We start from the raw sequence: 27090 nt of genomic DNA on the forward strand, positions 1-27090 counted from the left end.
ATAAGCCTGTTTAATAAGTTTATTAACGTTTAATATTTACGTTAATAAACTTATCCTTCAACATTGAAATGAACCGAGAGTTGTTGTGAGCATTTGCAAGAAATGTCTGTTAACTGGTAGGAACTGTCATAAGTTCATCAAATAGAATATTGGAAGATGAAGATGTTGCTGAAGTTCGACGAAGTTGTTCTGCAGCTTTGATATTTCTCGTGCAATCATCATAGCCATCAAATACGACCGTAATTCTGGCACCAAAATGTCTACGCACATACCGAACGTATTTATCTAAAATAATGCTAAATGTTTCTTCACTATCCCACACAACACGATGTAGTAAGTATCCACCGTCAATGATGTATGTCGTATTATAATATTGTTAATTTCAATATTGACCTGAAAAATTGAACAGGGAGACAGATGTTGGCTCAAGGTTACACTAGCGTACAAATTAAGGGACTGGATTCCATTCTACCTGATATTCTTATATTTATACTTATGTATACCAATAGAAAAATATTTTTACTTAAATTACAACTTCAGAGATATATATACGTGGCATACTTATGCATTTAATGAAGATTACAACTTTTACAACTCGTCGTATCTCAGAAACGGTGGCTCTAAGAAAAAAAGTATTGATACATTTTTTGTAGAGAATTTTATGATCTACAATTTTTATCCGAGGTTATTTTATGATAAAACTTACCGTTTTCCTGAAAATCGCGAGAAAACAATTTGTTTCAAGATTTTTGACCTTTGATCTCGAATACATTTTTTCCAGGCATCGCAATCATTCGGAATTTTAAAATCATATTTTTAACTATGTTTTGAACAATTACACGTGTTTGCAGCTTGTTGTGAATGTATGTACCTTCACTCTTATTTTTAAGTCTAATTTGACCGGACTAACTAATCCTACTAATATTATAAATGCGTAAAGTTTGTGAGGATGGATGAATGTAATGTATGTAATAACGTTTTTTACCCTTTCCTGCTAAACAGCTCAACGAATTCGAATGTAAGTTAGTATATATATATAGATCATGACCTGGAATAACACATAGGGTAGGTTTTCACGGTAATGCGGGTAAAACAGGGGAGAACATCTTCAAGAGGAAGATCAAAACCTAAAGATGAGGTGTTGGGAAAAACTCCTGTAATATTTATTTACTTATAACTTACAGTTGATAATACTCTTTAACTTTCATTGTAACAGAAACCTAATTTAATATGTTTTTATGTTTGAAACGTATTTTTATCTTATAATGGCCGTTTTCACACTAGCCGACACACCACCGACACGATATCGGCCCGACATCGGCCCGACAACACTGGAGTAAACATAGCATTTAATACAAGGGAGCGCTTTCAGACTAGACGAAATGTCGGCGTCGGGTCGGTATCGGTGCCGCCATGTCGGCGGGCACCACCTGCCCCACTACTATCGGCCCGATAATTTAGCCACCGGTTGTTAGTTGTTTGTTCGTTCTTCGTTCTGAAGTGTTTTTAAAATGAGTGTATTTAAGTATGACATAGTAACTCTGATTGAATTAGTCGAATCAAAGCCTTGTTTATGGGATAAAAGTGATGAGGGAAACAAAAATAAAATTCTTCGTCAAAGGAGCTGGAAGGAAATATTTGAATACCTAGAAGATGGATATGACACATTAAATACGGAAGAAAAGAAAAAAGTCGGTAAGTACGTACAATTTTTAATGTACCTTTTTAGTTTAGTACATTATGTACATTGTTGGTTAAGAATCCTATTAGTTCATAATAGCCTTAGATTTTTGATAACTGCCAAGGTAACTTGCCTTCATCACTCACAAAATAGTTGGCAAAAGTTGTGCGAACACCTCTCCCGGTTTTTCCTGTTTCCTTCGTCTTCCTGGTTAGGTTTTGGAATTGAGTTCCTGGAACTATCATTTCGTCATCATGTCCTCCCACGTCTCTCGACCGAACTATATTGTGTAAAACCACACAAGCTTTGACAATATTTTTGGAAAACTGTTTAGAAACATTTAAAGGTCTATGGAAGATCCTCCATTTGTTGCTGAGGATGCCAAATGCACACTCAACATACCTGCGAGCTCGGTGTAGTCTGTAATTGAAAACACGTTGCTTAACACTCATATTATTACTTGAAAACTCCTTCAAGATGTGTTCGTGAATAGCAAACGCACTGTCACCAAGAAAAACATGTGGCACTTTTATATCTTTTGGGGGAAGACCCTTCGACGGAGGAATGTCTAGTTCTCCAAGACTTAACTTTCTCCAAAATTCTGTACATTGTAGAATGGAAGAGTCACAATCCTTACCATATGCACCGATATCAACATAGACAAACTTGTAGTTAGCATCTACAATAGCTAACAGTACTATGGAATAAAACTTTTTATAGTTAAAATGCACTGATCCAGCATGAGGAAAATTTTGTATCCGAATGTGCTTGCCGTCTATCGCGCCTAGGCACATTGGAAAATTTGCTTTTCTTTTAAACTCGTCTGCGACTTCTTCCCAGTCTTGCCGTTTCATTTCTTTTAGGTATTCGCCACAAAATATGTCCCATATTTTACTGCATACAATATTAATTATATTGCTTAATGTAGAAATGCCAATCCTAAATGTGTAATGCAAATCTGTCAATGTGTTTCCTGATGCCAGATACCTGTAACAATAAATGTAACTATAATACAGGTATAAATACGGTAAATTATTACAGAACTAGTTGTTACCCGCAGCTTGAAAAACAAAACAGTTGTTTGATAAGCATAACACTACAAAATGATTCTTGTTTCAGGCGATGTCATAATGAAGAAATGGGAAAACATAAGGGATGCTTTCATACGTTCTCAAAAAACAAAAAGTGGACAAGCTGCAAAAAAGAGTTATATGTACGCCGAACACTTGCAATACCTACTGAAATCAATCCAAAAAGATGACACCATAAACAACTTGACTCAGGCTGTGCAACCAGAAGATGAAAGTGATACACAAATTCAACCTCTATCTCCCTCAGAAACCGAGGTAAATGATCATGCGATTCTTCCAAATGATTCACAAGTAATATGTGCTAACGTATCTATTAACCAAAAGAAGAAAGTAAATAGACCTCCTGGAAAAAACTTGAAAAGACGGGAACCTGACTTCATTGAGCAAGAAATTCTATCTGAAATTAAAAAGCCTGCACATGTACCTACTGATCACGAGTTAATGCTGCTCTCGTTTAAGCCATACATACGTGACTTTAACGAATCTGAATTACTTGATCTTCATATGGAATTTCTGGGGGCTATTAAATCTATAAAAGACAAACGATCACGTCCAAGCTCAGCTGCTCTTTCCACTTTTAACTATCCAAGCACCCACGACTTTGTTTCATCTGGTAATTCCGTCTACCTCCGAAATGATGAAATGGGAAGTTCTGCTTGGCCTTAAACCTAAGCTGATACTCAAATATTGATATTACCATAGATTAAGAAATACAGTACCATTGTAGCAATGTAATAAGTATAGGTAACTTTTTTTGGGAATTTTTGTAATCTGAAAGCATAAATTAAGTTTTCATCAAATAAGATGTTGAACTAATATTTACAATCCACTTACCTTAATGTTACTGACAACATTTCTTCAGGTGGTATTGCCATTCGGAATTTGGTGTCTTCTTTCTTGATAGAATCACGCAAGTTCACAACTAAGTAATCAAATGTAGCATTACTCATTCGGAAAAAATTAAAAAACTTTTTTTCCTCCGAAGCTAATTTCTCAAATAGAGTGTAGAATGCGCCTTCTACATACCGAACTTTAATGATCGGGTGGACCCAATACTTCCTCATGTATTTCCGCCTCTTAGATCTTAAATGCAACAAATATAACAAATACAAACGTCTGTCAGCCATTTTTTCACGTTTATAAAACACAGAGCTGCTACGTCGAATTACTGCCACCGACTGTCTGTCTGATGTGAAAGCACATCCGATTTTATCAGGTCGGCATCAAATCGGGTAGGTGTCGGGTCGGTGTCGGGTCGGGGTCGTGTCGGCTAGTGTGAAAACGGCCGTTCATGCAATATATGCTGCACTGATGATGTTGAATTGAATTCTAGTTAATTTTCAACAAAATTTTTTAAAATTTTATTTTCTAGTTGGTTATTATTGTTAGATGCCATATGTTTCATTTCTCAGTATGTATTAAAATTCATGTTCCAAAGATTAGTTGAAATTTAATTTATTGAATTCTATTAAATTTGGTAAACATTCTTGACTTATATTATTCTGATATGAAACAACTCCTTGAAAAAATGATTCAGGTCCATGTACACATTCCTCAGTGAGATATGACAATTCTGTTATACATTGAAATATATATTTGGATTCGACCTTCACACAATAACATATAATTGGATTCGAAAAGAAAAGTATTTTGGGCTAGTTTGCCCTTATCAATATGGTGTAGTCAAATGGCATAGATTGGGCAATTACATGGTTACAAACGAAAGCGCAACTATATGCAGTCATCAACAGAAGTCAGTCGCACATCTGTGGTTTTCGTAAGAAGATCTAGGATTCACAAATAGTCTAGTTCACATGTACTCGATTTAGCTCTTTTTGGTGACATTTTTCAGCCCTGTCCAAAAATTACGACCAAGGTGTCATTCGATTCGTATTTTTGCCTAGAAAGTTTAAGGAAAGGTCCGAAAACGCGCCGATAAAAATTACAAAAGTTATAAACAATTAAGTGAAAAAAATGGGGCTTTAGTTTTTTCTTAATATCTAGGAAAATTTTCAAAATTTTGGAAATTTGAAAAAAGATTTAAAAAGACCAATGAATTTGTGTAAAAAAAGTCCCGACTCCCGAAACTGTATCTCGATTATTTATAATTTTTACAGAGCCCTGAAATTAAAGCGAGTAGTCTGGCTTCCGCGCGCTTTTCATCACTCTGACATGAAAACAAAAAAAAATTATTCAAACATATTAAATGTAAATATTAAGTAATGAAAATTTTCATGTAATGTTGGGTTACATCAATAAACAATAATCCGCAGTCAAAAAATTTTTATCCCAATTTTAACGTTAATTATTAATTTGTTAATTAATAACTTTTTCTAAATTGAAAGTTAATATAAAAATCCCTATAATTATTAAAAATTTTTTCCTTTGGTGAAAATATCCTGAATAGGCAAATGAATAGGCAAAAAAATAGATTACCGTTTCCAAAATAAAAAAAATGTTATTTTCTATTTTTTTATTAACAATTGAAAATTATAATTTTATAAAAAATACATTACAATTTTTTTTATGTTTTATTGTTTCAATGTCTCATGTCTAAAAACTAATCAATAATTTTTTTTTTATTTTTGAAAGCTATTGTTAATAAATTCATTATAAACAAATACATTGTTTATAAGCAATTCGAAAAATTTTTTTGCATTATGTTAATTGAAAAAAATCATGACTTTTATAAAAAAAACTGGTATCTTTAAAAATTTCTTTGTCGCTAAAAAATGTGTTCGTTAATTAACAATCGTTTTTTGCAACTAAATATTAAAATTAAGGAACTGGTTTTTTTTCAATCATAAATTCTATTGTTCTTTGAAGTTTTGAAAAAAACTTTTTTTTATTCTTTTTTTAATTGTTTATTTGAAAAAATTGTTATAAACAAATTATTATTTTTTTTCAATACTTTGTTCTATAATAAAAGTAAACTATGTGTTTTTTTTAATTATTCTTATTTTTATAAAACTTTTCCGAAATATTAAGAAAAAAGTAAAGCCCGATTTTTTTTTAAATTGTTTATAACTTTTGTAATTTTTATCGACGCGTTTTCAGACCTTTCCTTAAACTTTCTAGGCAAAAATATGAATCGTAATTTTTGGACAGGGCTGAAAATTGTTACAAAAAAAAGTACATGTGAACTAGACTAAAAAGGCAGCTGTAGCTACCTACGTGGAATTTTCAATTCGTAAATGGTAACAATAGGAATGCTCTTATATATAAATCGAAGAGAAATATTTATGGGACATACTTTGCTTTTATTTCAGTGCTATGCTTGATAAAACTTTCCCTGTGATACATAACACTTAACTTTCAAATTAACATAAAGGCAAAAGTGAAACATGTCCATTGTGAAATGACAATGAAATATATGAAAATATAAAAATACAGTGAAAATGTAAATATACAATGTGGAAACACATTATTAATAAGGTGAATATTACATAAGTTTTTCTGCAAAATTGCGTTACCTATCACAGAATTTTGAGTCTCTTTTGAGGAAATTTACTCAAAAGAGTAGTAGTTATTTAAAATCACATTACTCATGCAGAATTATTCCAATTCATATTTTACTGTTTCATTAGTATTTATGGGAAAATACATAAGTTCTCGTGTTATTCTCCACTAAATCAACGGTTTTTGTTCTACATAATTTATAATGGACTGTCTTCGTTACAACAACTGTTGTATTTTCACATGACATTACGTTGGTTATTTGTGGCCAACGTAATGTTATGTGAATTTACACAAAAATTTTTAACAGTGTAGGCCCGAGACTTTTCAGCCCATGTAGTAGGCTTGGAAGGGCTGGAAAGTGGTAGATGAAAAGAAGAAATGTTTAAAGAGATCAATGTTATCGAAACTGAAAGGAATCTATCTGTATACGATCAAGTGACTTTTGTATTTTCCCAGGTGAATGCAAAAAGTTGCAAGATAGTGGAAAACAGTAGACTGGGAAGGGCTGGAAAGAGGTAGATGGAAAAAAATGTTGCTGAAAGATATCAATGTAATTGGAATGAAGGGGCTATATCATACGTTCACGTGACTTTTGTACTTGCACAGAAGAATGCAAAATCTCCTTCCATGAACCCATTAAATTTTCCGCCAACCTGACGCATTCCGAAGCGATTAATTTCGTCCAATCTCGAAGCTGACCTACAAAATCGAACTCCTTACGACCCCACGCCTACCCAGTTCCTTCATTCAACTAAAATAAAAAAGCGACGACGGAGTTCACATGTCTCCCCTCGATGCGTGCGGACTCATTCAAGTTATGATGTGGCGCCGGGCGCATTCGCGACCGCGAAGCCAATGACGGCGGTATCGGTGACGGGGGCAGCGGGGCGAGGGGGCACGCTTGCGCGCCCCTGGGATCATAGAGCATTGGTTTCTTTACGAGAGGGTGAGATACCCTCGGAGCGTTCATGAATCGAAATTAAAGACTCTCGAAGTATGGAAGAGTTGTAAGGGTTTACGAATGAGTGCCTGTGGTAATGACTCGATTTATTCAATCGAACTTTTCTGAGGCCCTTTTCATAACACTGGTAAACACACAGTTTGCTGCCGGATTTTTTCTGTTTCTAGGTAATTTGGGTCTGCTGAATCCAAAAATTCCACCAGATTTGCTCCATCAGATCGTTTTTAGAAAATACGACAATAGATCACATTTCTAACATATAAGGTAATTTCACGCAGCACTACATAACAATATACAGTGTCACCATTAAAGTGCGCACCATATGGGAAACTTTTTTTTCAAAAAGTTTCAATGAAGTTTAATTTCGGCACTTGTTTGTGCTTTTAATTTAACTTAAAATGATGCGGGCACCTGCGACCCACTGACGTTCAGTGTTTGACAAATTCAACTTTTTTTTTTTTTAATTGAAAAAGTGCATTTCTAGAACGAATTTAACAAAAAGTTACTTGAAAAAGTTGTGTCTACGGCAATTTTATATCCATTTGCCAAATTTTATGCAACTAGGATAAAGTTAATGGTTTGTTTATTTCTGACAGATATCTCCTTTATTTTAAAAAACCAAGTTCGGTTAATTGTCAACAATTCATGTATACATAACAAACTCATCATGGAGTTTAACTTTTCTGATAAATGTTTACTTATACGGACATTTTTAGAGAGAAATTAAAAATTTGCTATAAAAATTTTAACATGACTGGTGCAAAGTTTCAATCACTTGGCTATTTTCTTAAACAAACCTTTGATTTCGAAAAAGCAGAGGCAACTAAAAAAATGCAAATAATTTCGATAGCACTATTATTATTATAAATTTTAAACAACAATAATATTATAGAAAATACAAATGGGTACAAAAAATTACTTATTGATCTAAATGAGGTTGTCAAACACTTATAGCCTACATTTCAGTATGTCGTCCTCCACGTTCAATACAAATTATGGTCCTTCTACTGACATCTGTAACTGCATTTTTAATAAATCGGGAATTTATATTTGCACAGCACTCGCGAATGGTATTTTCTAGATGTTGTATGTCAATAAATGGTCTACTTCGATACACTTTTTGTTTCAAGTAACCCCACAAGAAAAAGTCTAGAGGCGTCAAGTCGGGTGATCTAGGTGGCCAATAATGTTCCCAGTTACGTCCAATAACTTTGCCTCTGATCATTTGTTGGAGGGACTGTTTTACAGTATTGGTGCGCCATCAAGCTGATATCATAGGTCGTATTCAATATTTGAAGGCATATTATCTAAAACTTCACTAACTTCATTATTTGAAAGGTTGAGATAACCGACGGATGATAAATTTTCCCTAAAGAAAAATGGCTCAATTATTTGATCGTTAAGTATCCCACACCATTCATTAGTTTTGAAGGAATACTGATCACCACATTCAACTGTGAAATTTGGATTTTCTTGGGCCCACCATCGGCAATTTTGAGAATTTACCGTTCCATTTAAAGAGAACTTTGCCTCATCTGTCCATAAAATTTTATACGGAAACTTTACATTTTCTTCTCTCTCTCCTTGAAACCAGAATGAAAACCCCAAACGAACATCAAAATCTCGTTCTTTTAATGTGTTAATAAATTTTGGCTTGTAAGGCCAAAATTTATTCTTTAATACATTTTTTCTAACACTTTCTCTCTTGTAATCGGTATTTTTTATAATATCGGTTATGCTCGTTTGCCCTCATCATATTTACTTGGAGTGTGCTTTTTCTTGAATTGATTTGCTACGGATCCTGTTTCTCTGAATTTCGACATTATCCTTGACACAGTAGTATGTTGAACATTCTTTCCAGGATGCTGTTGTACGTTGTACGAGGTCAGCTCAAAAAATGAGGCGCCTAAATTATGATTTTTGTCAAAAAATGTTTACTTATTCATCAATTTCTATTTTGTCCCTTTCAAAATAGTCTCCCCTAGATGAAATACACTTGTGCAAGCGTTTTTTCCAATCCTGGAAGCAGTTCTGATACGTACTTTTTGGTGTGTCCTTGAGCCCTCTAAAAATTCGGTTTTTACCTTCTCAACCGTCGCAAAACGTCGTTCTTTCATCGGTCTGTTCAATCTTGGGAACAGGAAAAAGTCGCAGGGGACCAAATCTGGTAAATATGGTGGCTAACACATGATTACGTTGTTGTTTTAGGCCTAAAAATTTCGATCAGGCAATGACAAGTGAGCAGATGCATTATCGTGATGCGAATGATATTAATTATTTTTCCACACTACCGGAGGTTTTCTTCGTCTCGTATATTGAAAGACTTGAATCTAAACAAAGCAAATTCGTCACCTATATCAATAGAAAATTCTTTCATAATTTCGAAGATCCATTACAAATTGAAATACAACTCAATCTGATATCTTTGGCGGATAAATGCCAAATAGCTGATATTAATTTCCTATATAAAATAATAAATAATTGTTTGGCCAGCAGTTTTATATTGAATCAACTTTTGAATAATGTACCTCTGTATAATACCACAGGGTTATATTCATTCCGGACAAATCAAAGTAAAACTAATTACTATTTGAATTCTTCTCTAAATAGGTGATGTAAGTACTATATCCAAATTAATAGAAATTGACATTTTTTCTAATTCCCTCGTAACCTTCACCACATCTCTCGAACGTTCATATACAATCACCATTTTTATATCTAACTATTGTAATTTGCACTAAACTGTATTAATATTCAAATCAATTATTGTTATTTTCACCTCATCATTTGTGAATACTCTTTTTGGGTTTGTCCCGTTTTGTATTCCACTGAAAATAAATAAATAAATAATGCTTCTCGCAAACGGGGCAAAACTTCAAGATAATACTCTTTATTGACCATGTGGCAACAACTCCTGATGGACTACGCCAAGGTAATCGAAAAAAATAATGAGCAAAATCTTGACATTTAATAATTGGCGTGGTTTTCTTGGTTTTGGCTCTCTTGGGCTCTGCCATTGATGCGATTGGATGTCATAACCATATACCTATGATTCGTCACTAGTTATGACCCTTTTAGGCAAATCTGAATCGCCATTGACGTCATTCAACAATTCCTGAGCGATGCTCATGCACGTTTTTTTTGTCAAAATTCAGCAATGTTGGAACGAACTTTGCTACTACACGCTTCATGACTAAAATTTACGAAAAAATTGCATGGCATTAGCCAAACGATATGCCAACATCCTCAGCAACATCTCTGCTAGTGATTCGACGATTCTCATAACAATTTTCTTCAATTTCCCAACTTTTCCATCGGTTGTTGATGTGATGGGGCGTCCAAGGCGAGCGCCGTCATTCACATCTTCTCGACCTTCTGTGAAAAGTGGTTCACTTTTAACATTTTTCTGACTCAGAGTACAATAAACGTATGTCACTGTCAACACTTCAAATATTTTCGGGCACTTAATTCAATTTTTTACGCAAAATTTAAGGCAAATTTTTTTATCTATAATTTTGATTGCTGAAAATCGCTGAACACGCAAAATACTTTCAACTTTCATTCTTCTCATCAACAAACTAAACATGCTAAACAGCTGAAACTGTGAACATATGCTCAAGACGAGTGTACCAATAAAAAAATTAAAATCGCTAATCGAATGTACTTATACTTGTAATTATAACATCTACCTTACAGACTTCGTACTTCATATCCTGAAGACGTCAACTTGATAGGTGAAACGCGCGTCAAGAAAACTGTTACAGTTCGGAAACAGTGCTTTCTTTGAATGGATTTATCCTTTTTTTTTAAGGACAAAACACAAGCTCTACAGGAAATTCCGTAAGGCGCTCTTGGAGCGGTGATGTGCGAAAGTAGTGATTCACGTTGGATATGAATCGCTGGAGATCAAATTCACTTGGAGAAACGTTCTCAGGAAGTTCATTCCACATAGATGGAGTCCTCCAAATTGAAGAGTTCTCAAACAGTAAAGTTCGAGGTGTACCAAGTTGAATCTCAAAACGATGAGCAGCCACAGTCCGTCGCGTACATCTGATATGTACCGCTCTTGGTAGAACCAAATGTGCCAAGTCACTTGAACACTTTCCTTGAAAGTATCAATAGAAGGGGATCCATACTTGTGAACAATACTCCAAAGAAGGTCTTATCTGAGTTTTATAAAGCATTGAAAGTTGCTGAAGTTCCTACAGTTTTATGGTTGCAATTCCAGCGACATGATTGTGCCAAGACATATTAGATTAACCCTTATATGGTGTAATCTCAGGGCTAGTACTAGAGTGTTATCCTGAGGTGGGTCAAAGGGCACGACAGGAGTAAAGGTAATCGCATTGCCGACTCTTCAGCCAAGGAAGCGGCTGGACTAAGAATTTTATGAGCCAGTGCCACCTCCGGCCTGATGACTTCGACAATTGCGGAATTAGCCAAACGTCACACCTATGCTCAATCCCTAAAGAGATGGGATGAAATCAAACCCTGGCGACCCTGGGAAGCTGGCGCCGAAGAAATATCTGGCGATATCCAGGCTTAACAGTAGGATTTCTGACTGGCCACTGTCAACTAAGGAAACACCTCCATAATATGGAGCTAGTGGACACACCTCTATGCAGTTTGTGTGAACAGTGACCTGTTCACCTTCTTGGAAAGAACAGGATGGACGATGACCTAGGAGGATAACTCCTCGGGAGGATATACAATGGAATATATGTGGACTAAGTGCGGTGGGTTCACACTCCCCCTCCCTTCTCTACAGATACATATAGCCCTTCACCACTGTAGGTAATAATAGAGGGCCTTAGCTTGATTGAGTACCTGAATTATGTGATGCACTGTTTGGAACCTTTGGTGTAGTAATGAATATTACTGGAGTTTTTCCCCAACACCAAATCGTTATTTCTAACACCTGGACACGTCTTTCGACATAAACACTATTACACTCCGGACACTTGGACACTCAGGCTTATAAACTCCAGATTTCTCCAACTTGTCCACCTTATCTTTGGCATTGAAAAGGAAATGAGATAACCTTGCATGTGGTCTGAATGCTACTTGCACTATGTTTTTTTCTGAAAAAACCCGCAATTATCTCTGTTCTTTTACCAAAATATGTTAGAGTTACTCATTACTTGATTTCTGATCTGGCGATATATTAATCTGTAAGTGAATTTACGACTTTGTTTTCTGACTAATTTCTGTATAGTATCTGCGTTGAAACCATTATTATGACCTATCTCTGTAATTATATCAATTTCCCTAGCTAGATTGTTAGCAGACAAAGGCAGTAAAAGTGCTCTGTGCAGCATTGAACTGTAAGCCGCTAATTTATGACTGTCTGTTACAAATAAAAGTGGTAAAGAACATTGAAAGTTTCAATTCTCTTTTTTTCATTATGATTTCCTACCACGTTTCAACGGCTAGATCCATCAATTTATTGAAACAATATTTAATTTTAACATTGAAAATAGAGTCTATCTAGACATCAAGTTGATATAAATATAAATTCCTGTCAGACCATCATCACAGTGAGCAAATCCACATACTGAAATAGAGCTATGCTATTTTCTTATAGGCTGATATCATAACTCAGATTTGTGCGGGAGTGGTCAAAACACGTCAAGTAATTTGCGTTTGTGACATTATGAAAAGCCAACAATCTCTCACGCCCAATCATCTCAATCAGCCATTAGCAGATAACAATAAAAGAGAACATACACGTCAGCTACGTTCTTTCTGTCACACAAAACATAACCGTTGTGGCTAGTCTAAGACACGAGTAATATTCCATTTACTCCCGATAAGCGTTTAGACTGTGAATCCCTGGTCAGTTATCTCGCAGAAGTCGCTCGTGACTCCAGAGCGATCGGGCGCTCCAATCAGTCTCCGCAGGACAAAACGCGCAAGCGTCGCAGGATCAACAGCCATGCTCGGGCGTACGCTTGGATCCATATCTGGGGGACTCCAAACATCTGTTGCCACACCGGCAACTATTGGTCGCAACGCCCCACTCTCTGTCACAGTGACGGAGATTCTCGGAAGGGTCATAATGGTGGAGATATTTGGAAATTTTAACACTGACATTTAGCTGGGTTTAAATTGAGCAGTTGTCTGCTTGCTGATTTTTCTTTAAGTGTGTTTTCTTTGAAATGAAACTGATATCAGCCCTTTGCGAGTCACCGCTTAAATTATTGATTGTATGGAGATGTTGTTTCAGATTGAATTTCAGAGGTTTCATTTAATGAAAATTTAGGCTCTAAAAAACTCAAATGAAAGACAAATTAGAATACACAGAAACTTTTAAAGTCCCCATCAAGAAATCTACAACAATGTAATCTATTTAATATCTGTTTCGAAAAATGTATCCAATGAAATATACTCTCGAAGGTACTCAAAAAATCTGCGATTAAAACAAAATAATACCTACAGAGAGTTGCCAAGACAGGAAGTAGATGTGTATGTGTGTGCAAATTCAAAAATAATATGTCAACAAAACAAAATCAACTGTTTAATGGGAAGTGTTACTATTCTAGACACTATCACCAAATAGAAACATGATTCTGCTGAGTATTTTGTTCACATTGTTGAAGCTTATTGGAAAAAAAGCAAGAATCCAATATATTGCTTTGCTGACGACAGCACACTTGTCTCGTCATTCCATTTGGATTCCAGGACGTCGACTACGGAGGCACATCTTCACCGGCAGCAGGAGGTTGCATATCTTGAGGATCTAGAGGTGATTTCGAATTGGGGTGACAATAACCCGGTTCAATTCAATGCCTTGAAGAGCCAGGCATCGGTTTTCTCCAAAAAGATTAATGTCTCCGAACTGGATATATTATTGTCAGGATAGACTCCGATAAGTTTGTTGGGGGGTTGGAATAGACACCAATAGTTCTTGGCACAATCATGTCGTTGGAATTGCAAAAGCTGCTTCTCAAAAGCTTGGAACACTGTTCTGAAGCAGAAAACTGGACACACCTCAGCAACTTTTGTTGCTTTATAAAGCTTAGATCTGACCTTCTTTGGAGTATTGTTCTCATGTATGGAGCTCCGCTCCTAAGCATACCCTGAAGCTGCTGAATTCCATCCGGAAAAAAGCCATCCGCCTGATTGGAGACTCGAATATTATTTGCAACCTTGATAGTCTAGAACATCGAAGAAAGGTTGGAGATGTGTATCTCTTTTATGGATACTTTCACGGAAAGTGTTCAAGTGGTTTGGTACAGTTTGATTTCACAAAGAGCGACGGACTGTGACTATTGTTTGGACTTCACTGTTTAAGGACTCTTCCATTTGTAGAACTACGTGTATGTGGAATAAAAAAACTGATATGAAAGGGTGTATTACACATCCTATAATACTTCAAGAGGTACAGAAAGAGAAAGGTACACGTCTCCTTAATCGTCTTTTTGCACATAATCAACCCTCTGTACCTACTCTTATCAAACGACTTAGTCCCTTCAATCACAATCACAAAACAACTGGACTTCACATATGTCGCTGTGAACCTGTATCCACATGTTGCTTTTCCCTGGTGCACAAAGTGGGACAATGTTAGAGAATCAGAGACAGTTGAAGAATTTCTATTACGCTCACTTGTTGAAGTTTATATAACTACAGAGGCTTATGTTTATTTCCAATGATGAAGTAAAGACGATTAGTTATATTCTCCATTTAGATCTGAACATAGTAAAAAATAACTATAAAGTAGGTATTTTCTTTTCGTCCCGTGTAGAGCTTACTACTAGTCAACGCTGCTTTTTTTGTTCTCAAAAAGATTTCTTGATCCATATCAAATGGAAACCGTTGCCCCAAACAACGCACCTATTAAAAACTCAAAACGACGCATTGAATAATAAAGCGGGAAGTTTTCTATTTTATATGAGTCGATGACAATATGAATGTCATTGTACCTATTATTGAACACAAAACAGAACAGAAGTTATTAGATAAGAAGCTAAAAATGTTATTTAAGTCTACGAGAGCACTACAAAAATCAGTGCATTTCACTGAATGGACAATCGAGTAATTATAGTCTGATGGGACACTGATTACGTTTTGGAGTATTCATTTGACTTCAAATTATTTGTAACTATAATTTTCCATCAGAGAGATCTTTGCTTACTGGGGGTTTGGAAAAAGGTTCCTTTATCATGTCTGCTGCTTCTCAGTATCTATTTGTGATCATTAACTTTTATCGTTCCTGGACCATTCAGTAGTTTTGAGTGCTACTATGCATATGTAACTTCAATTAGGAATACAACAATTTGGAGTACCGAAACCATGATGCATATAGCATCTATTCATACATCATCGTTACAGATTCCACGAAATGTTACTGGAGTTTTTTCCCAACATCAAACCGTTATTTTAACACCTCGACATGTGTTTCGATCACCAAGTGATCATCTTCAAGATCTTCCTCTTGAAAGTTTATTTCTTACTTCAAAGGAATTGAAGTTAGGTGATAGTGGTATTTCCTGCATCTTGGATGAGAATTATGGGAAATGTATCATTTTTATGTTGCTTTCGAAATATTTAATTTTGAAAGCAAAAAACACTATTTTTATAGATATGATTTAAAAGTGAATATTTTCACCCAGTGTTCTTAGGAAAGGGGAAAATCTCATGGCTTTTTCCTGCATAATGATGGAAAAATAATAATAAGAAAGTCAAAAGGTTTTTTTTCCAATTCTACTCACATGTTTTTAACAAGACATTAGTTTTCTAATGAGGCTGATGGAGTTGACATTTGTTTTGACGAAAAGAGATTTCAACCTGTCCAACCAAACAACATAGTGCTCCAAAACATAATCGTGCATAGTGCACGTGATCTCCAGACAAGGCTGCTTGAACAGAGTCGCACTAAGGAATGACCGATTTTTTTTTCAATAATATGCAGCTGGGTATAGGAAAATTTTTCAGATGGAGTGTAGGGACACAAAGTATCAGTTTCTTACCCAATAGATGCAGATATGCGTGGTGACCTTGCATTTATCAGTGTTTGGGTTCCTTCTTTTGTTGGATGGATATAGTTTGGTGCGTATAAGGACAGGTGTTAGGTTTACGTCTAGTGGAAGTTATTATGTTAAAACTAACATTTTTGCCAACAGTTTTCTAATGAAGCGTCTTATTGGATTATGATGAGACAAATTCAAAGACCGTGTACCTTTATTCTGTTTCGAAATTCTAGTAATCTTTAAATTGTTACTGGATATATAACAGCTATTGATATACGATAGGTATTATCTACAGCTACAGCATGAAAACTCAAGTAAATGGTTATGTAGTGATTTGGTTGGTACTTAGGTTCAAAGTGAGTGGGTCCATTCGACCCGCAAGGGTTTATTGTGGCTTAGATGGTACTTACTCGAAAGTAATAAAAAATAAAAGTTTTATAAGAAATATAAAAATAAAATATCTTTGAGATCTTCACTTTTATTGAGTTTTGAAATTTTTGAATCACATTTAAATGATGTAGACATTGAAAGAATATTTGAAAAATTATTAAGAAAGAAATTCCCTAAATTTACTTCATCCACTCTTTCATACATCATGAAACCAAAGAACAGGGATGATATTTCAATTTCATTTATCGATTGATAAGAGAGTATCTACATCTAAATCTTTCCCAAGTACTAGGACGAATAATAAGTGTTTGATAAGAAAGACTAGTCATATCAACAAATAACAGTTTTTCTGAAAACTAAGTAGGTACTCGAGTTATTCAGTGCTCTACTTATATGAAATATCAATCAAACTGTTTACTTTGTTACACTGTTTGGATTTGTGAAGAACTGTGTCCTCTTTTAATAGTGGCAACTGCAATTTTTGAATAACATTCGTAACTGTTTGTTACTAACAGTGAAAGTTGTCCTTATGCAATACCAATTTAGAGGCGTGCACTAATCTTTTGAGTTATCCATTTTGAATCTTTAATTCATCCACCTTTATGAATGGCGAACCACCTACTAGGGCGCCACTGAACAATTGAAATATCTCCCCTCTTGCATCCCCTCCTGCAGAGTTGGCTTCTCGAGTTCCCGCCCATAGTTATCCAACGTACGTAGACCCTACTGGTTACCGAGCCCCACCAATCAAAATCCGTTTTAATCTTCACCAAGAGGGTCTTTTTACAGGGCAAAGACACGGACCAGTCTCGCGTAAGTTACCTAGACTCTCCAAGTTAAAAAACTTATTCGTGAAATCTTAAAATAGTGCGTTACGAACTTGTGTTGTGTAGATATAGCCAGAGGATTACTTACCCCGTTTTCCACAGAGAAAAGCACCAAAAACAGTGAGTAAAGACACAGTTTACTTCTCACAGCTGGAAATCGAGACAGCCATGAACGGAAACCGTTCAGAAAGGGGACGTGTTAAGCCCGGGCGAGTCCATTTTCGGAGGGAACTCGTCTGACGGGTGTGGTCGCTTGAGTTTCTCTTCCATTGAAGTTAGACTGTGCGCTCTCATGGCGCCTAGCGAAACGCTAGTAACATTCTAATCGCGCATAGTAGAGTCTAGACGACGCCGACTTTTTCTGACCTGTCTAAAATTTAGGACTCACATTTTTGCATACTTGTCGAATAATAATTGTCTAACAAATGGGATACAACACGCAGAATCCATCTTGCGAATAAGTTAGCGCGCTTTTGATTAGTTAATAAGTAGGCGTTCTTTGGAAGAGCGTACGTTAGGGTTTTTTTCGCTTGCACATCAGTTATTTGTAGATTATTTTATCACCTTTCCAGTTGATACAACGTAACGTTGTACTATGGCTGACATTTTTTTTTGCAGAGACGTCGTATTCGCCAAAAGTGTTTACTCTGCGCAAATGCGAACAGAATGTTATCCAACATAATTTATTCCAGGTATTTCACAAACGTTTCGTTCCGACTTCATTGTTGTCGGAGGTTGTAATTCGGTTTTGAACAATCAGTTGCGTTGGAAAATATTTTACGTAATATGCAGCTGGTGAAAGTTTATTTCAGTCTATCTACCTCAATACACAACAGTGTTAAATCTGACAATCAATGAAAATACGGGGAAATTGTCAAGTGTATGTAAGTGTGGTGCATTATAAAAAAGTTTTAAATTATATAAATATTACTAGAATTATATATTCTAGTACCTACATTAATTTTCACTAAAAAACAGTTTACTTCTTGTGTCGAAGTTTATCGAGTTGTTGACCGTGGTTTATCATTATTATTATAAATACTTTATACTTTACAAAATATACAAAATTCCTTGGAACACAAATTGACAATAAATTGTCTTTCAATAATCACATCGAATACCTACTTGTTCACTTCTCTGAAAAAAACCTATTTTGCCTTCTTAACAATGAAATCAAATTTTTTGAGACATAATCTCTTGGATATATATTATGGTCTAGTGTTTTCTAAGCGTAATATAAATATTATCATTTGGGGGCACTCATCAGAAATAAATAGAATATTTATAATGCAAAAACGGATCGTTAGACTAATTTTTGATCTCAAATACACAGAATTTTGTAAGAAGACATTCAAAGACACAAAAATTTTCACATTACCATCTTTACAAAATATTAAGCTACGTTCATGTACATTCCCATTTGCTAACAAGAAATGAGGAAATTCACTCTCATCAAACGAGACGAAGAAACGACTTCGCCACTTTATACCGGGGCAAAATACACACATCGGAAAAGTCTAGGGATATTTTTATAACATACTAAATATCATAAAAATAAATGCATGAGGTCGTTTAATTTCGATTAAATTGGTACACTCGACCACCCTGTAGATTTCTATGGGTTGAACAAAGCCTGCAAAAACGGTAACTAATCTTTTATCAAGTTTCTTACAAACTGTAGGTTTTCGGCTAAAATGAATAATCTGAAAGTGTCGAGTTTGTACATTCTATGCAGTTCTTGCTCAGCAATTAAACTGGAAATATTGTGTTTTAACATGGCTTACTTACCATTGGCTGAGATGAATAGAGCTGTAGGGCTTCTTCAAGGTGGCATGCGACAAAATGATGTAGCTCCTCGTTTGGGGGTCTCCCAAAGTGTTATCAGTCGATTGTGGCGGCGTTTCCGTGAAACTGGCAGTCCAGCCGAACAACATCCAGGGCGAGGACGCGCTACTACCAGACCGATTTTTGGTCTTAACCGCAAGAAGACAACCGACAATCACAGACCTGAATTGGTTAACGTGTTGCAGCAGACGCACCAGGTAACCATTGGTCGTGATACTATCAGAAATCAACTGCATGAAGCAGATCTCCACAACAGAAGGAGACTTAGATGTCCACCTTTGTCGAGAGGCAATCACGGTCACATATACAGAGGTGGTACAGTAATGCTATGGGGCGGAATCATGATCGGCGGCAGAATCGATCTCGTTTTTCCAAATCGCTCCCTCACAGCTCGACAGTACATCGACACCATTCTTCTACTTATCGTGCGTCCGTTTGCTGGTGCTGTTGATGAAAACTTCCACTTAATGCACGATAATGCTCGTCCACATGTCGCGCGTCTAGTGACTGACTGGCTCATCAACGAAAGAGTTGATGTATTGCCATGCCAGCACAATCACCGGACCTGAATCCCTTCGAGCATGTGTGGGACATGCTTCAACGAAGAATTACTCCGCATATGGGGAACATTCACACAGCATTTCAATTGAGAGAGCTTTTAATCGCTGAATGGGTAAATGTACCTCAACAAGACATTGACAATCTCATTTTGTCGATGCACGACAGATGTAGGGCCGTAATAAACCAGCGTGGAGGTCATACTTTGTACTGATTCCAATTTTTTTTGTATTATGATTTTTTTTCGGGGTGCCAAAGAAGAGCCATATTTTTTTTAGTTTTGCTTATATGCACACTCAGTATTTTTGACCATTTAATAAATTTTGTTGTAAGTTACATTCGTTTAATAATCACCCGTCAACTTTTTTTTTCCTAAAGCGATCTAAAAAAAATTATTGCCATTTTTAAAAATATCCAAAAGTCAAAGACTTTTTGGTAACAAGTTGTTTTTATTCCCTGAAAGAATATGAAAATAATATTTTTGTGTAACATGTGTTGTTATTGATATAAGTGATATTAGATAAAATATCTTTTGTAAAATGTGACGTGTCATATATACATTCTTGTATCAAAAATGATGAATAAATTTGATTTGATTTGATTCAAAGAGAAACGGACTGGTTTAAGTTTGACGATAGTCGTGTCACTAAGTGTTCTGGCGATGTATTGAATTTATTGGAGCCTCTGGAGACACCCTACATTTTATTCTATGATGGAGAGGTCATTGGCAGATCAAGATCTTTGGATGATGTAGTGCTGCAGGTTTTTACGGGTTTTCCTGCAGCTGAAAAAGCAAATGCGCCACTGAAATCAATCGAGTCGTCCCGGAGCGCCAATTAATTTTTGTTGTTGTTTCATAATTTCTTTCTTTTTTTACTTCAATAATGCTTTTACATACCTGATAAAATATAATGTAAACTAAAGTATAAAAAAAACACTGAATAGAAAACACAAACAATGGTTGAAACATACATACACATTAAATATTCTAGGTTGAAAATGATCGGTATAGAACTCAGTCAAACTGTAATAAGGTCTACTACTCAAAATTGATTGATAACATCAATATTGTCTCTTTAGTTAATCGGCAGATGGTTAAACATCTACACACCATTGTAAAATAAGAAATTCTTGACCAGAGGGATGGGTAATTTCAAATTGTTTTGTATGCTCTGACGAGTTGTGTTGGGCAATCTCAAGTTCCATCACATGTTTTTTAATCAAACACACCGTCTCCAGAATAAAAATAGCTACAACCGTCAATTTTTTTCTATCTATAAACAGTTACCTGCATGGGTCACGAGGTTCAGCTTTACACAAGTATCGTATAGCCCTCTTCTGTATTACAAATTACAGACTCCAGCAAATTGAGGCTACAAACACTCCAAAAAGGTATACCGTACTCTGCCAAAGCGTGATATGCTGTTTTCGCAGTATAAGCTCCCGCAGTTCTCTAGCAATAACTCTCACTGTATAACAGCAGGTGGAACTTTTGCTTTTCTTCTTTCAGATTTGAGTGTCAAATTTCAATCCGCCGTCTATATACAGTCCCAGAAAATTAGTACACTCCCTGTTCTCAATGACACCGCTCAGATAAATTCTGAAATGAACATTTGAAAGTCATAATATTTGTTTTAGAAATATTACGGGAGAGTAGATTGGAATCACCCAAGGCTTAATTTTTTGTATATCATGAGCTATTGTCTCATTTTGTATATCTATACTTTTACTTTGTCACAATATAGTGGTGTCTTCAGCGAAAAGAGTGAATGTTCCAGATATACTAATGTTCATCAAATCGTTAATATACAACAGGAACAATATGGGACCGACATCCGATCCCTGAGGTACACCAGTATTCATTTCAATACTGTTTGAACATTTAGTCATTTTTACAATCTGACTGCGACCATTGAGATGCAACTCAACCACCGTAGTGTTATTTCTCTACATCCAGAGATTTTTAGCTTACGTAGCAGTATTTTATGATCAACGCAGTCAAATACTTTTGTAAGGTCACTAAACAGTACTGCAGCAGCATCTCCAGCATTCATATTGGAAGGAGAATATTCCATCATGTGTGCTCTTGATGCTCTGGAATCCAAATTGATTTTCCCTATACTGTTATCGAGAAGGAGAAATTTATTGAGTCTTTTCTTAACTAGTTTTCTAATTATTTTTGCAATAGTAGGGATGAGAGATATTGGTCGATAACTTACAGGACCATCTTCACTTTTATATAAAGGAATCACTATCGACAATTTTGGATAGGATGGAAACCTGCCATTTGTAGTGATACAAGAGTTTTTAGCGCCTCCATTGAAAGATTTTCAATAATTTTGATTGAAACTTCATCATAACCAGATGTTGATTTATTCCTTATGTCACTAAAAACTTCAAACAGTTCATCAATATTCGTATCATCCAATTGGAGATACTCATTCGTTGATTGATTATTTGAGTGTTTTATTTATTAGTCACAGTTATTACATAACCTACCAACCACTCGTTCTGATATAAAACATGCCACTATACGACGGTCAACAGTACCTAGTAAACATCAACGATATAAAAGAGTGTAAAAACCCTACTCAATATTACTATCTATTTTCGCTTTCAAAATATCTAAAATAATCAAAATATGAAAAAGAAAAAATAACAATCATGTTGCAAGGTCCTTCAGTAACCATATAGATACCCAACTTCGATTGTTTGAAGACATACAAAAAGTCAGTTTGAGAATCGAATTAAATGACAATTTACATACTGTATATGACCTGCTAGAGTCACAGACATAGATCGCTTCACCAAAGCTAATATTTTGGCAATAGAGTATCTAATACGGTTGACCATGTATGCGTTTTTACTCTAATGAAAATGAGACCATTTTACAAACATCTGGGGATCTATTTACTACATCCTAAAGCTCGATTCTTTATGCTGTCAATAAATGACATTCTAAAAAGCATCTACTCGGATAGATATAGTCAATCTATTCTAATCCATATGGTTTTTATGGAAAACAGATCTACAGAAAACGCAGTTTTCTGTAGATCTGTAGATCAAACCAACAAAAATGCCTGTCTTTTTGGGTTTGGCCAAGGCATTTGATATTGTTGATAATGTACTCCTTCAACGTATAGCTGACACTGGTGTGAGGGGTGTTACTTTAGAAATATTTGAGGACAATTCGACGAATAGAACACAAATTTTCCAAGGTAAATGACCCTCTCAGCGACCCACTAATAGTTACCCGGGGCGTACTCCAAGGAACTGTATTGGGACCCATCTTATTTCTAATATAAGAAGAACATTTTCAAAATGTATAATTTAAATGGTGAAAAAACGGCATTTGCCGATGACACAGATATCACTTATTTTGTTGGAAAAACGTGGGAAGAAATATGCACTCAGGCTGTAATAGGCATCAGAATGATTTTCAACTGTTTCAAAAATGTCGCTTTATCAGAAACACAAACTTGAAACACATTCTATATAGATTGTTTCAAGTTTGAAGACGCTGCGTTGTTTAATATTTGTTTGGCAGCCATCAATAGCGAAAGTTTTCAGTGAATTTGTGAAAAATGGAGAAAATCGGTCATCGTAATGTGGTCTTTCGATGGTTATCGCTAACGTGGGAATGAGAGAAATGGGTCTAAAATATATGGGAGAGCTCACATCACTACCTTCATAGATCGGTATGACAATTGATGTTTTGAGAAAAGGCGAAAATATGCCTTCTTTGAAGGATTCATTTATTAGAGATACTAAGTTGGTTCAGGGCATCATCTGGAAGATGATGTAACGTTTTTTTTTTAATATGAGAGTTTGCTAGATTTATTAGTGGATCATAGGCTACGGTTAAATTTCTTGACAATTCATCTGCAACTGAAGAATGGTACTCATTTAATGTGTCCGAATTCAACTCCAAATTTATTTTCTTTCTGGAATTCTTTCCTAAAAGTTAATTTACTATCTTCCAACTTTGCTAGCTTTATAATCTTTCGATATACTGATCTGTACTTATTGTAGTAATTATGAAAAAAATCGGAATTTGTATAGTTTCTGATATAATGCAAAGATCTCAAATTTCTCGCAAAATTTTGCAATCCTTTTGTAAGTCATTGCTTCTTTTGTTTGTTTTTGATCTTTCGAATGGCAAAAATATTATTGAAAATTTCAAGGGGTTCATTGTGGAAAACTTGAAAACTTTCTTTTACTACTGTAGTTGATTCCCAATTTGTTTGCTGAAATTTCAAATGGAGTCAGTGAATAGCCTACCATATCTTAATTTCTAATTTTTACATTTTGAATTGATGTTACCTGGTATGCAGAATACAGCTTTATGGTCAGAGAGGCCTCAGATACAACCGAACATGTGATTATCTTTGTATCTGAGTTACTGCAAATATAATCTATAGCAATCTGAAGCATATTCGTCATAACTGCAATAGTTTAAAAGTTATTATAATTATATAATTATAAAGGCGAAGGAGCGAATGAAAAAGACAAGTATCAAGGTATCACAATATTAAAAGTTTTATAAGAAATAGAATAAATTTTAAAAAATACATACAAATTAATATATTATTAAGTAGTTTTTAGCCATGAGACATTGAAACAATAAAAAATTAGAAAAAAAAATTTGTAATGTATTTTTCATAAAATTATAATTTTCAATTGTCAATAAAAAAAATAGAAAATAACAATTTTTTCATTTTGGCAACGATAATCTATTTTTTGCCTATTGATTTGCCTATTCAGGATATTTTCACCAAAGGAAAAAAATGCCAGGGTTTTAGTTTAATAATTATAGGGATTTTTATATTAACTTTCAATTCAGAAAAAGTTATTAATAAACAAATTTATAATTAACGTTAAAATTGGGATAAAAATTTTTTGACTGCGGATTATTGTTTATTGATGTATCCCAACATTACATGAATTTTTTCATTCCTTAATATTTACATTTAATATGTTTAAATATTTTTTTGTTTTTATGTCAGAGTGACGAAAGGCGCGCGGAAGCCAGAGTACCCGCTTCTGGCTCTATTTTCAGGGCTCTATAAATATTATAAATAATCGAGATACAGTTTCGGGAGTCGGGACTTTTTTTACGCAAATTCATCGATCTTTTCAAATATTTTTTCAAGTTTCCAAAATTTTGAAAATTTTTCGAGATATTAAGAAAAAACTAAAGCTCAATTTTTTTTCACTTAATTGTTTATAACTTTTGTAATTTTTATCGGCGCGTTTTCGGATCTTTCCTTGAACTTTCTATGCAAATATACGAATCGAATGACACCTTGGTCGTAATTTTTGGACAGGGTTGAAAAATGTTACAAAAAAAGTACCTGTGAACTAGACTATGAATCCAGTTCGTTAATAAAAATAAGAGGGTTTGACAATGGTGACCTGGTAAATGCATAATATGTAAGTATTCACTTTCTTATAAAAGCTAATGTAAAATTCGAATACTTTTTCTTGTAATAAAATGTCAAATTTAGTGATATATTCAATAGGTTTCTATTTTTTAATCTGTGGAAAAGTGAAATCTTATGTAGTTCGATAATTATTTGAACCAAATATTTGTATAATTTGTATAATTATTTGAACCAAATAATTATACAAATGATAAACATAAAGGTGACCACCTCATCAATAAATTCCTTGATGATTATATTGCCCCAAAGCATCTTTTAATGATTTTCTGACGAATCTCCTTTACAGAGATGTACTGTCATCTAAATATTTAGAAATACATTCTACTGCATTAACAATGATAGCCTGGAACCGCTGCAACCCGGTCCTTATCAACGAAAACCGGGGTTTTGGGAGGTATGTGAAAATGTTGCAAACAGTTGTTTGTGTTTGTTTAGGTTTTAAATAAGCTGGCATTCATGCCTGTAACTTTATGCGTATAATACCAACACTTTACCGACGGACCGTCTGTTCTACGTGACCAAATTGTGCTGGCATTAGAACAGTGAAAATAACCTAGAAATGAATTCGTCAACATGTATTAACAATGTATAATATCATTGGATGACGGTCATTCTGGATTCGCAAGTAGCATCATGACAACTACTTATTGTTGATGATATACGAGGTATGCTCCGAAAATAACAGGAATTTCCAAATTTCATATGCTTGGAGAGTCCTATCGTCGTTTTTTTTATTATGTTTGTATATAAACAAAATTTAGGACTGTTTCACTCAATTCAGATGCATACTAATGAACTCAAATTGCTCAAAATAATCTGCACAAAAAGTTTTAATTGTGAATGCCCGGGAAAGCTATGGAAAACGTGAAAACTTTCCAAAAAAAAAAGCTATCTCCATGTTTATAATCTAGATGCATCAAACTCGCCTGAAACCTTCAGAGCGGCTTGAAATGCACATAACTTTTAATAATAATAATAAGACTTTACTGTCTGAAGACAAATGTCCTATGAATATAAAAATATAAATAAAATACAGGGCTTTTCATGATGAGCGTTAATTAGCCATTTCTGACAAACTATTCAACGGATAAACCTGAAAATTCCACGGTGTGCATAAGTCAATATGACCTACACGCCTAAAATATTTCAGACGAAGCGGCGTTGTCGCTTCTACATTAAAGTAGCGGCTTCTTTGATTTTTCAAATGGAACACCCCGTATATAATATTATATTATGATTCATTATCACTTTGTCAACAAATTCATATACTATTTCCCTATACCTATCTATTACCATTTAGAAGATATAAATTAATTTCGATATTTTTTTTACCAAATATGAACTTTTATAAATGCTGATAATCTTGAACTCTCTTGCACTAAACGAGTCATATTTTCATTTGCCTCATACTGGGTCTTCAAAAAATGCAGATACTTTGATCTCATGAAAAAATTAGTGGAACTCAATTTTTTCAAATGGAACACCCTGTATATTTCAACATTTTTGAGCTCTACATCCAATTTTAGATTAACTTTGTTCAGATAATACTATTTCTATTTTGAACCGTTTTCGAGATAAACTGTTTCAAATGGCAATTTACATGGTTTCTTTGTTCATCACTCATTTCTGTAAAACAGATTTCGTTTGATGTTTCTCAATTAGTCACAGATAATACAATGAAAGATAATACAATATTAAAATACTCCTCAACCATCGAGTGAAACTTCTCTTCAAACAATAGTTTTATTAACGCTGAAACACGAACTGAAAATAATAAACCCATAAATTAATGAGTTAATTTAATCGTCAGTGTATTTCAGAAAATGTTCAAACACATCTCCACCTCTACTTAAACAAACATG

General features: G+C 34.7%; 2 protein-coding genes across 3 annotated transcripts in view; one reads left to right on the plus strand and one right to left on the minus strand.

Annotated features, from left to right (window-relative positions):
* The window catches only part of LOC111514684 (D-2-hydroxyglutaric acid dehydrogenase), a 183898-nt gene that overhangs the window by 123632 nt on the left and 33176 nt on the right, over positions 1-27090 (minus strand). Inside the window, exon 1 of one of the 2 annotated variants that reach the window (XM_074174055.1) lies at positions 17470-17606. The exons of the other annotated variant lie outside the window; for it this stretch is intronic. The gene's annotated coding sequence lies outside the window, so the exon portion shown is untranslated. Of the gene's footprint in view, positions 1-17469; positions 17607-27090 lie in introns of those variants that run through there. 2 annotated transcript variants of the gene reach the window in all.
* LOC141481808 (uncharacterized) lies at positions 1259-3575 on the plus strand. Its single transcript, XM_074174044.1, has 2 exons — positions 1259-1695; positions 2801-3575. The coding sequence occupies exons 1-2, from the start codon at positions 1512-1514 to the stop codon at positions 3436-3438; spliced, it is 822 nt and encodes a 273-aa protein (XP_074030145.1). The 5' UTR covers positions 1259-1511; the 3' UTR covers positions 3439-3575.

Source organism: Leptinotarsa decemlineata, unplaced genomic scaffold, assembly GCF_025532065.1.
Source record: "Leptinotarsa decemlineata unplaced genomic scaffold, Ldec_3_MD MMD2_tig00000505_RagTag_RagTag, whole genome shotgun sequence".
In the NCBI taxonomy this organism is placed as follows: Eukaryota; Metazoa; Arthropoda; class Insecta; order Coleoptera; family Chrysomelidae; genus Leptinotarsa; species Leptinotarsa decemlineata.